Source organism: Lonchura striata, chromosome 1 (assembly GCF_050655825.1).
Source record: "Lonchura striata isolate lonStrDom1 chromosome 1, ASM5065582v1, whole genome shotgun sequence".
NCBI lineage: Eukaryota > Metazoa > Chordata > Aves > Passeriformes > Estrildidae > Lonchura > Lonchura striata.
Window position 1 is genome coordinate 66,129,198 of NC_140703.1, and position 12,648 is coordinate 66,141,845.

The 12,648-nt window shown below is 39.0% G+C and overlaps 1 protein-coding gene across 3 annotated transcripts in view; it reads right to left on the bottom strand.

Moving 5' to 3' along the window:
• LOC110468582 (complement C4-A) overlaps positions 1–12,648 on the bottom strand; it is a 52,500-nt gene that overhangs the window by 14,987 nt on the left and 24,865 nt on the right. For all 3 annotated transcript variants that reach the window (XM_021526622.3, XM_085578590.1, XM_021526623.4), the window contains 14 exons: positions 12,094–12,243; positions 11,540–11,666; positions 11,098–11,169; positions 10,048–10,239; positions 9,182–9,293; positions 8,886–8,956; positions 7,851–7,990; positions 6,804–7,016; positions 5,493–5,544; positions 4,967–5,047; positions 3,655–3,858; positions 2,044–2,119; positions 1,469–1,625; positions 14–109 (listed from right to left, as the gene is read on the bottom strand). In XM_021526622.3, the coding sequence (XP_021382297.3) occupies positions 14–109; positions 1,469–1,625; positions 2,044–2,119; positions 3,655–3,858; positions 4,967–5,047; positions 5,493–5,544; positions 6,804–7,016; positions 7,851–7,990; positions 8,886–8,956; positions 9,182–9,293; positions 10,048–10,239; positions 11,098–11,169; positions 11,540–11,666; positions 12,094–12,243 (1,743 nt within the window). The remainder of the gene's footprint in view (positions 1–13; positions 110–1,468; positions 1,626–2,043; positions 2,120–3,654; positions 3,859–4,966; positions 5,048–5,492; positions 5,545–6,803; positions 7,017–7,850; positions 7,991–8,885; positions 8,957–9,181; positions 9,294–10,047; positions 10,240–11,097; positions 11,170–11,539; positions 11,667–12,093; positions 12,244–12,648) is intronic.

Sequence of the window (12,648 nt, forward strand, 5' to 3'; positions counted from 1 at the left end):
CCAGGCTTCCTACCACATCAGGCGATGGGTACACACGTAGGGTCTGTTGCAATGCTATGGTTACAAAGGCTGTCATAGCCAAATCGTCTTCTGCTGACTTAATGCCACCCTGAAAGATTAAATATGAAAGGGAAAAGTTAAATGTGCATGCATACGTTTATGATTAAATCTAGAAAATGACTTTCCATAAAGTCAAGGATTTTCTCTGCAAACCCTCTGATCATGTACCATGTAGCTGGTGCCTTAAATTTTTCTCAATATGTGTCCATCTAAAGTATATCTTCTATGGTGGCAGCATTAAAGGTTGCATTGAACAGTGTAAGAGGTCAGGAACCCACCACGTGAAACCAGCTGATAGTCAAATATTTAGTTATTTATTTTACAGCTAAAAATCTCTATTTCTCATTGAAACATTCATAGTTTCAATTTTCAGTCACTAGGAGGGTGGGGTTGTTTTCATTTCTGCACTACTCTCTACACATTAGAGAGCCCTCTACCTTGCAGACAGAACTCTCCTGTAAAGGTATTTATACACCAATACTGCATCATTTCTTATCTCTCTTCTTGACAAAGTAAGCACTGTGGTCTCATTATCTCTTTTCCCCTGAAAGCTCTTGAAGCAGATGTAAAATAGGAGATTATCTCAGCTTGAACACAGGTCAAAAAACCCAAAACCCTTTGACCAGTCCTTGAGCTACTTGTTTCTTTTTCCCCAATAGTGTTACATCAACTGAAACTAGCTTTGGGAGTGAAAGTCTCACTAGTTATTTGACAGAGATCATTAAAAATATTAATATATGTTTTTTCATATATACATGGTTGCTTCATTACATTTTCAATTAATTTTGGAAGATGCACATTACTTTCCTAGACTAAAATCATGGACAGTATAATAATTTTGTGTTTCTGGACAGTTATAGAGATTATGTAGACCAAGATATGCAATTGGAAATTCTGATTAAGTGTAAACATTTTCTTTTTTCACCATGGGCATGGTGAAATACTGAAACAGATTACCCAGACAGACTGGGATGTATTTGAGACAGCTGGACATGGCCCTGTACAATCTGATCTAACTAGAACTGTTTTGAGCAGGATTTGGACTAGATGAGCTCTGGATGCTCCTTCAAAACGAAGCTACAATTCTACACTCTATTGCCTTCAGCAATAAAAGGCTTACATTTTTACCAAACATATGACCCCCCCCCCCCAAAATAATTTTTAAGTGCTCTAGAGGCATAGCTGAGAAAAGTATCTGAGACTGTATAAAAAGATAAAGTGGTGAAGTGCTAGCTATGCATCTGACATAACATCTTTACAAAATAATTTTACATTACAGATTTTGTGCTTACATTACAGATTTATTCTCTTCAGATACATTTCTTGTTAGCCAACAATTTGCAGCGTTCCTTCCAATCCCTAATAGCCCTAAATGCACAACAAATTATTCTAACTATGGATGACCTACCTGCATTTTCCTGTCCATTACAGGGTGGTGGTCATGGAACGACCCATCTGCCTGCTGTTGATTAACCAAGTAGGAAATCGAGTTGCTTATGTGGCTGTCTTGGATACTGATGTATTCTCTGCTCCTTGTGAGCACTTTAACAATGAATGCAGTTAACCTGCACAAAATAAAATTTTCCAAACTTGTGCTGAGAGATATTTATAGAAGACAATATTGATAGGAAAAAAACATACTAATTTTATGCACAAACTCATATTCTGCACAGTGCACTCCCTGGAACCTAGCGAGTTATTTTTCAACATCAGCTTGAATATTTCTACTCTGTGGCAAATGCAAAATAATCAGTAGTTCAGTATAAATCTCTTTCACCAAGGACTTAACACAGTCAGAGAATTTGGTGGCTGATTATTCATGACAAATGTACATAGGCAACCAGCAGATTTTCAAAATCCATCACCAAATAAGAACTTCTGATACATCAAATGATTAAATAGAGGTAAATGGAAAAAAAATCCCAACCAAATAAACAAAAATAAAAGCCCAAAAACAAAACCCCAGAAAAGAAAATCACTTACCATACACTACTGGGAGTTGTTCTAAATGCTCCATAGGACCCATCCTCCTTCTGAAACTCAAGCACTCTAGTGTAACCTGCATGAACAGGACAGCACATAACTGTTCAAAGAACATCCATATTTATTGGGCATTTTCCTACATCACTTGTATTATAATGGACATGTTTTGTATTGACTGGTGGAAGAGTTCATGGAGGTGTTCAGTGGGGCATTAAGGAGGAAAGGACTGGGTCAGCAGACTTTGACACAGAAAAATCACTAGGCTTAGAAGGTCCTCTGTCTTGTTTGACTTAATTGAGCCAAGAAAATAACCTGAAAGTTGCAGATGCCTACACATACAAAACATTGTATGTGTAGTGAGTATTGGCAAATTATTTCCCATTATTGACAACTTTTCAAGCTGTTGATTTTACAGTGCATTGAATCAAAAAATAAACAAAACATCATCTGTTGGGTCAGACACAGTCTTAGAAAAATCATGACTTGTTGCTTCTGATCTTGACTGCTATTATTTTGACAAAGTCTGTATCGTAGCTACACAATTAATTTTTTACACTGATGAATTTCAATTAAGAATTAATAAAAGCATAATGTAGGCACTAAAGGATGCTGACAATACTAAATATTTATTAGCAGGATCTCATGTCACTTTAGGCTTGATAAGTAGTCAAAGATCAAAGTCAAAGATGCAGCAACTGCTAGCATGCTTTTAATTTATAATTTAATTTTTAAATTTATACACCCATTTTTTTCATTGATGAAATGTGTTTAATATATCTGAAGATCACAATGACAAGTGCATTTTACTGCTTTATGCCATAAGCACACCACTAGAAAGATCAGCTGTGCTTGCTCCAATACTGACAATTCCCTGTGTTAATTCCTGCGAGATGGAACATTTCCACATATTGTGGTCCTGGCTTTGCTGTACATTTAGTACCAGCTTTGGATCACATCTTGGAGTGGAATTTTCCAGAAGCAGACTTGCAGGTGTCCTCTCCCGAATGAAAGTCCCTCCCTGGCTTGGCCCAAGGCTGCTGAAGTCGTTCTAGCTTATGCAATGATGAATACAGGAGAGGGCAAGGGAAGGTGTTAACATCATGATTAGCGCTGGGAATTTACTTTGTCATACTCCTCTTGACAGCCATAGACAGAGATGTCTACATCTCAGCTGGCTATCCTAAGCAGTTTCTGTGAAGCATTAGGGAGAAATAAGCATTTTTAGGATGTGATTTATCTTGGGTGATTTTAAACATTTGGAGGCAAAGAACAACTGACCTGTGCTATCCATTTAGTCTGAAAAGAATTTTCATTGATCAGCTCAGATTTTACTTTCTACTTCTAAATTAGGCAAGAGAGAATGGACTGTCAATGTCAATACCATCCAGTGCCAGATGCTGGTAATTAGTGTCCTAAGCCCTCCTCGTGTGTTCTGTCCCTCACGTTTCATATCTGTCCTGCAGACTGTCAAGGGCATTTCTGTGAAGCTGTGGTAAGACAGTGGGCACTCCTTCAGGAGGCAGCTGCAGCCAGTGCACAGTGCAAATGGACAACAAGGATCCCTTCCTTTGGCTTGTGGATGGTTTGCCTTGTTTTGTTTTTTCTGCTCACCTTTTTCAATCATACTGATGGCTTCCTGCTTGCGCTCGGGGTTGAAGTTCACCCACTGCTCGCTGGCATCCAGGTACTCAATGGCGTAGACTGCAGGGGCCATTTTCACCATCGTTTGCTCTGCACAGCCTACGGGCAGCTGAATCAGCTTCTCAACTCCACTGAGACTCAGACAGTTTTCAACAGACTGATCCATAATGCTCCCTGTTGTAAAAAATACAAGCTGTAGTGTGTCTCTTATTTAAAACTGTAAATATGAAGAAAGTGATCCTAACTATAGGCTGATATTCCAGCATGGCCTGGTACTCCTCACTGCTCAACACTGTTCTTAGCTACCTGAGACTTCATAAAGCTCTTTGAAGAAGGGCAAGGATGAGGTGCCAGGCCGCAAGAAAGGTGGAGAAAGGAGGCTGGAACAGTGAAGGATTATGAAGGAGAAAGAGTCCTCAGGCTACTGGAGGCAGGGAGGAAATGGAAGGGAGAAAGACTGGTCTCTCGGGTTGAGGCTGGAAAAGTCTTGTCAAACCAGCCCTGACTCTCCCACGGAGGAATAAAAAGATTGTGCATTAATCATGTCAAACATTTTATGTGGTTTTATTTCTCTCTGTATATTTTCATAACTTTACAAATTCAATGACCCCTTTATTTTAGAACATGTATTTGAAAGTGAAGCCAATGCCCTTTGTGTCACAAATGCATTATTTTACATTTCTGAGGGGTGGAGGGAGAAGTATTTTTCACTAATAAGAGTAGTTGTTAATGGATGTTTTAAAATATGTATGCATGAAGATATATATATATATATATACATATATATGCACAACTATATTTGATTAAATGAGTATATGAACATATCTCCTCTTCAGAAGTACAGAACTCTTCAGAATCTATACATCAGAGTATGGCATCGTTATTTCTGGAATCCGAAGATTTCTACAGCCCTGCATGAAGTTATCAGAGAAGATGAACACTTCCCTTCACATCTGGCTTTCCCATAATGTTCGTCTGAGCACAGTGAGGAAGGATGGATCTCATAAATCTATTACACTCACTACAAGTAAAGAAGGAGTAATTAGGAAGAGGTACTGCCTAAATCCTAGGGATGTTTTGTTTTATTACCTGGCCATGTAGCACAGACCATTTGAGTCATAACAAAAAAAAAAAAACAAAACAAAAAAACCCCCCCAAAAAACCATAAAAAAAAAAACCAAACCAGGAGAGAATGGAGACTTTCCATGCAGGAATGGGCAGCTCAGAGGGGCCTGTCCCTTGCCACCTATGGAGAAGTTGTTGACAAAAAAATTACATTTACCTTTCAGGCTAACTAACACGTGGCTATCAGAACCCGGTACCATATTAGATGGTCTGTTCAGGTCAACTGTATGGGACTTCACTGTAAATAAATAAATAAATAGATAATAGATATTTACATCCAGACTTTAAAAAAACAAACAACATACTGTAATTTTAGAAAAAATATACTTATCTTTCTTGTAGTGATTTAATTTTCAATCTTTAGCAATATTTTACACTTGTAAAAAAGCCTTGTTTTTAATACCTTTTAAGACACATTAATGAATTAAATAGATACCCAGTTAATCTATAAAGAATGATACCTTGAAAAACAAAAGTAAAATAAATCAATTCTAAAAATTCATAATTCTTTTTTTTTTTTCCTTTCACAAATCTTTTGCTATATATTGGATGGAGAGACTTCTGACAAGTTCTGGTTCACTAAAGGAACATCTGTTCATTAAGGAGTATTTTGCTGCACCCATAATTCACTCTTCATTCTTACTCCAAACCTCATCCATATCTAACCCTTTTGGGTAACTTACAGTCACTGTTAATGCAAATGGTCTCTTCTTCTCTCTGTAAAACACCTTCAGTCTGCACAGTTAAAGAAAGAAAAGTTAAAAGGTTTGCAAGCACTCACAACTGAAATTAAGCTGCAAGAAACCTGTGAGCTCCACCTAAGGCTGGGCCAGCAGGTGGCACAAATAAGTGATTTTGAAGGGTGATTTCTCTCTAAGTAAAATTCAACTTTCAAATCAGAGTTTCAGTTTCTCAACTGAAATCCTGATAAACTTTGCTGAATTTTTTGTGTTACTATTGAAACATTTCCTTGGATGATATTCCTTTGACCAAAACCTACTTCCAAAAATTAAACTTCAAAGTTTATTCTTAGCTTCGTGACCTATCAAGTCAAGTTCACAGAGGGTCTCATTTTTGTAAACCTCTCACATATGAAATCCATGAAATTCTGAGTACATCTTGGGTGTAAGACTTAAACATGTTTTTCTTCTGATTCCTCACACCCCTCTTCCCACAGTTTCCATTTTAATAAAGCTATTTTTATAGCTACTTCTAGTGTTTTGGTATAACACTGAACTTTGAGACTGTGTCTATATCGACAAGAGTTATAGCCTTTAACAACAGCAGGTTCCCAGCATCCTGTGCCTTATTCTTACCTACGTGGTAATACCTGACATCAGGAATGCAAGGATTCATATTTTGCACTTTTTGTGTGGATGGAAAAATGCCCTCCCTGGATGACTTAGGTATTGTAATGAGTCTGTGTTGGCACTTGAGAAGTAATTTTTTCTAAAAGGCTCCTCCTTTTTATAAATTTGAAAGAGAGATAAGGTATTAAATAATCAATACAGCATCTCTGTTAACATGTTTTGCATATGTTTTTACCTATGCAATTGTTAAGAGTGAAGATTGGTCCATTGACCAGAAGGAATAAAATAGGGTTTAACTTTATTATTACCAGCAGAGAGCATTTCCTTCTTAAAAGTTTGCTAGATGGACATCTTCAACCTTGGCTTCACAAGGAAAAAATAATTTTCATACATGTTAATGAAGGAGGGAGAAGTTAAGGATTCTGAGACAGGCACCTGCTGAAGAATTTGTTGCTGTGTCATGGATAAAGGATATTCATTGCCATAGAGAACAAACCTTTCCATATACAATACACACAGAGACTTAATTTTTGTCCATCAGTCCTTGATGAAAAATGGATTTCCTGAATTGCTTCCAGCTTTATGTTTGTACCATTCCGCTCCCTCCACAAGAATTCCACACATAGTGAATGTTGCATTTGAGGACAATTTGTGAAGCGCCTACCCTCAATTAGCTATACATACCACAACATTGAGATTCTTCCTAATGCTATCACTGTGCCCAGAATCCTGGTCGAAAGCAATAATGGTGATTGGGATTTCTCCCACAGTCAGAGGGACGACTGAGAAGAAGGCTGGTGTTGCTGAGTTCCCCTTAGCCAGCAGTGGCAGCTGCACAGCCTTCGCTGTCGTCTCTGCGGTGCACAGTCCCTTCACTGTCTCCATCTTCACTATCACCTGTGGGGACAAGACAATGCCCAAGAGCAGTCCTGGTCCAGCAATGCACTGGAAAATACCTCTGGATGCCCCTTCCAATGTAAATTATTCTGTGGCACCGTGGTCTGTTAATATTCAGCTATATTGATTAGGGCTCTGAAGGTAAATCAGCTAACATTTCTTCTTTACACTGAACTTGAAACCAACTTTTGGCCTTTCCCTGAACCACAGTGAAGTAAGAAGGACAGTGCATTTTTATACATCCCAGCTCTACACAATTCAATGCAGTTCAGAGGATGCTAGTTGAACAGCTGTGTGGGAGATGGGAAGAAGTGAAAAAAGAGTACCAGCCTTAGGATGATGGAGGCCCTAAGCCCAGTGACAACAGTGGCCATATGCAGCACTGCATAGGAATTAGAGAAAAAGTGGCCCTGTGTTGTATGCCCAATGAGTTTTGTAGCTAACATTGGATGGTGGGCTTATACTTATTTACCTCTCTATCTTTTGTACCTTGTGAAGTGTCAGTGTCAGCACTGGATATTGTCCAGATCAGAAGGCAGAAAAAAGGGAACACATTGCTTCAATGAAGGGGAAGAAGTACCCAAAGACAAAGGATATGACTATGAAAAATGGTGAATGAAATCTGCAATCTGCTTTATGTGGTAAGCTTGATTACCAAGTTGAACTGGATCCTTGGGGAAGCTTTCAAGATAAGAGCATTATGTCTGGGCTGTAGGGGGACACTGAAGGATGGCCAGGTCATTCCCATTAAATTATTACAAAACTATAGATCTAGCTAGCTAGGCATGCAAGGTACCAGTTAGCATGCAAGGTAGCAGCTGTTGATAACACTACCTGGAGATCGTTGGGCAGGTAGTTGTAAACCACTGCTTTTATTTCCAGTTGCTCGTGTCGTCTGACTGAGTACGGTAATCTCAGGGACACAAAAAAGTCTTTGAAAACTGCAAAGGTGTGGGGATCAGCCACACAGAACCCTGGGGTGAGAGAAAGAAAAATAGCTAGAATTGAGAATTACACACTTAACATCAGCTGATAGGAAGTTAAATGTCTAATCAAAACTCAGTGCCTGGGCTGCCCTTAGGTCATGAGCAGGTGAAGAAAACAGACATACTCAGAACTCATTTAAACTCATCTGCACTACAGACTTATCTCCAGTTTGCCTCCTGGAGTCACTTCCATGGTTTCTGATAGCTAAAACTTGGCAGAAGTGTTTGTATGTTTTGTGAGTGAAATGTGGCCCAGTTTTCCTCCCCTTTCAGAGGGGAGCAGGCAGTACAATGTAGACCCTTGGTCCATCCTGCATAGTTCTCATCAGCTCCTGAGAGGTCCCAGAGGCAGCACCTGGGAACCTGGGCTCTCTGGTGTCCAGTCCTTGCTGGTCCTTTGCTGGTTTCCTGGTGTTCTTTTCTGCCATAGAGGCCACAGATGTTCATGCTTTGATGGTCAGAACCTGGTCCCAGAATTATTCAAAGAAAAGTGGTGTTACTGCTGCTACCTCTCATGTGGCTTCCTGGCCATGTGGAAGATAAAATGAGGTGGTTTAAAGAGTGGAAAGAATAAATGACAGCTTTTTGATTGTATGACCCATCATCCTTGAGACTCTACTTCATGTTGCTTTTATATATACCTCAACTTCTAGCTGGGCTTTAACATGGCATAAAAGAGAGAAGTAGCTATTATGATCAAAGCACTGTGTTTTTCTCACAGAATCACCGAATGACTAGGTTGGAAGAGACCTTCAAGATGATCAAGTAAAACAGGAGAGACTGTTTTATTCTGTCAACATAATGTTGTATCTCTGTTTTAAAAAATATGCATCTTCTATTCATCTATTCAAAGAAACAAACAAAAAATACTCAATACTTATACCTTTTTCAGGAGATATACTTATTGCCTGAACTTCCCAGGTAGTTATAGAGTCAGGAGCGAAATTTTTTACACTAAAAACACAAAATAAAATGTATTAGAAGGCATGTATGAAATGTAGACATTGTCATTTGATGAAGTTTGACTATTTAAAGAGAAAAACATATTCCCTCAGTTGTGGAGACAAAGTACTTGCAATATTCTGAAGTCCTCTGCATCAGATACTACATAAAGCTGATATTTATAGACATTTGAGAATACAAATTTAAACATATTCAGCTAGTCAGGCAACACAGTACCTGTGCTTTCCAGGGCCTTCCACTTCTTCAAAACTCCACCACCAGCTCTCAGGAAAATAACTGCGCAAGCTGACAGAGGTTTCATCAAACAATTCTTCATGTTCACTGTATTCTGCAATTCAAGAATGAAATTTCTGTTTGGAAGTCTTCAGCTGCTGACTTACAAGTTGACTGTCTACAAGACAGTGTAAGAGCACAAAAAATGCTCTGAATGAAAAGATTTAATCTGGGTTTCATCTTGTACATTAAAGAAAAATGTTGAAAAAAGAGAAGAAATGACCATAGCTTTTCCCTGACAAAGAGATAGTTCCTCTTTCCAACTTCAATAACTATGCACTACCAAATAGAGATCAGTACTCAAATAGTAAGGCTAGCAAAGATGTTCGCAGTGTCTTATACTTGTGATAGACAGGGGAAATCTCTGAGAAATGGTAGCAGAAATTACACTCAAAATGAGATCATTTTAGATGCAAAGTAATTTTTTTTTTGGTAATATAATAGCAAGTACCACTAATTAAAGGGGCTTAAATCTGAGACAACCACCCCCTTTCCCCACTCTGCTGTCTGTGGCCTTCTGGGGTGTGGGCAGGGGCCATCAGTTCCTCTGTAAGACTGGAGGGGCCAGTAATGGCTGAAGTGATTCCTGCCTTTTCTCACCCCAAGAAATTATCCCGTCCCACTCCCACCTCCCCAGTGTACAGGTGTGAAAATGCAATGCTGTGTGGCTGCTGCACTGTACCAGGGCTCTCTGAAATGCTGATATGAAAACTTCCTCCCCAGCCCCACAGCACTAAAATGCCCCATGACCCTCCCCAGCCACCACAAGAAGGGTGAAAGTGGCAGAGCTGTATGCCACTGCTCTTTACGTCGTGCCAAGCCCACTCTGTTCCTCTGCTTCCTGAGGGCTGTGGCTTTCTCACAGCAGTCCTTGAAGGCATTTCTGCATTCCTGGGAGCCAGACACCTTTGCCAGCCTTCTTGCACAAGAAAGCCTCATGGGATTTAATTTCATTCCATCTTGGCAGCATTTCAGTAGAGCAGTGTTTTGGTATCTCCCGGCTGCAATAGAATGAAAGCCCAGAATTAGTGCTGTGTAAGTAGAAATCAGTGTAAAGGTATTCAGTGTGCTCATTCCTGTCATTCTTTGCCATTAACATCAGTTTCTATTGCAAAGCCAGGCTTCAGCCTGGGAGCTTGAAAACAGTCCATCCTAAAAACAGTCCACAAACACAGGAGGAAATCATAGGCTCTATGGCATCCTAGACATTCTGTTCTAAACCTTCTCTTCCCAGTCAGACTGAATTAAAATTTGAATCCTCTTTGCAGGCTGGAATTCTTAATAGAAATAGCAATATCAGTGTTCTCTTTCTTAAATAGAGTCTGATTTCAAAAGAAAGGGAGAATCCAACTCCAAGCCTTCATGCCTTCTGGCATAAAAGGAGAAAAAAATAATTTGCACAAATTGACATTTTATACCAAATGCTATACTAATTCTTCTCTTAATTGACACACAAAGTACCAAAGTTGGCACAGCTTCAAAGCAGAATGTCAAGGAGAAAAAAGGGATTTATAAAACATCTTCTAACCAGACCAATGATTTTGAAAACCTCAAAGTCGTGACTGGTGACATGACACGTTATCTACTAGTAGTACTTTGCATTTGGGATCATAAAGTAGTGAATTATTTTCCATTTATAGGCATTATTTAGTTTTGTTTTTTGACCTGTGCTGATGAATGAAGCATCAAGCAGCATAGTACACACATTTGTGCTAGGTTATGTCACGTAATGCAAGAACTGGAACAAAGAATATCTTGGAATCCTTCACTATGTCATCACTTCTTGCCTCCTAGATCCCAGACACATCCCTTTTCCTCCCCTGCTAAGATTTTCTGGCCACCCAGAGGAGCAGACATACCGATTCCTGACATTTTTTTCTGAAAATTCAAAGATCTCTTCTGCCTTCTGGTGCCCTGGTGGCATTTGTATCCTGGGAAGGCAAAACAGAAGTGCTTGGTCACAATGATATGACAGGAACAGCCTGGTTATTCACATAATTCATGAAGACCTGTCTTTGGACCCATCTCATTGGCAGAAGACCCACAATTTTAGGGAAAGTCCCACACATCTTCCAGGTTAGCCAATTGCTGCCTGCCCCAGCTGAGGTGGTCAGCAAAAGACCTGCACCCACCCTCTGAGATATCTGAGCTGTCAGCATCTGGTGGAAGAGCAGAAGAAGAATAATACAAAGGCAAAGGCGATTTTTCAGCATAAGAGTAAAAATGTTTCTGATTTTTTAAGCAGTCTCCTCAGATCTATAGTGGTCTTACACAAATTTCTAAAGGGCAGACTGCACTTACCTTCCCGAATGCTGGATTGAATTGTGTCTGATATAAAAGCCAGACCAACATCAGTAAAAACTTGAATGCTATTTCTGCCACCACCCGCAGAACAGCCAAGATCATAAGAATTCATAGCATTAAATACCTGCCAAATAAAATAGGACAGGTACATAGTACATGCTTGTAAAATGTTTATATATATATCAGAAAAAAAATCTTGTAGCCTTTGATTTGCAAAAACAAGAAAAACTGGTGGTTTTTCTGCTTCCAAGCTGCATTTGAAAGCAGATTAAAGCTGAGGGATGTTTTAGTTAGGGAGCACTTTCAAGCCATGCTTTTTTAAGTTTAAAAACTTGTCTGCCATAAGATGGAAATCCCCATCTTAAATACACCACTCATCTTAATCATACAATTAATCTAAAATAATCCTAATGCAAAAGAAAAAACATTTTCAAGTTTAGCAAAGCATTGTCTAAACAATTAATAGCCATTAATTCTATTTTGATCCTCTCCTTAGTCATGGAAAAATTTGCTTGACTAGTAGATGTGATATTTTCTTATGAATATCTTACCTTTTTGGCCGTAAGCTTATTTTTCTTATTCAGAATAAAAACTGCCTTATCAACCACAGCTAGAGCAACTTTTCCTGCATGGTCCATTTCAATCTGTAAATTGACCTGGTCTGTTGGTTCATACGTGTCTTGTTCTGTTCTCACTTTAATCTAAATAGAAAAGATTGAAAGAAAAGTATCATATTTGTTAATAAAAAGTGAAGACTCTTTGGGCCAGGAATACTGCCAGCTGTGACTGTCAGCAGTCAGAGGCTGGGAGATGGTTCTGTTTTGTGGAGTTTCTTCCTGTAATCCTGTGTTTTGGAACATTTAGGTGTAGACATTTCATGCTGCAGGAAATCATGGGGAGCTGAAAGATGTGTCTTGCAGGACACTGGATGTTGGCTTTCAGTGACATTTAAGCACTAAGGGAAATTTAAAGTTTGTGTTAGGGATTTGTGGAACTGAGGTCTTCAATATATTTTTGTTATTTTCCAGTGGGGAAAAAAAAATATCATGAAAGACATGGTACAATGTCTTTGTTATTACATGGTAATGTACAAAATTATCCAACTT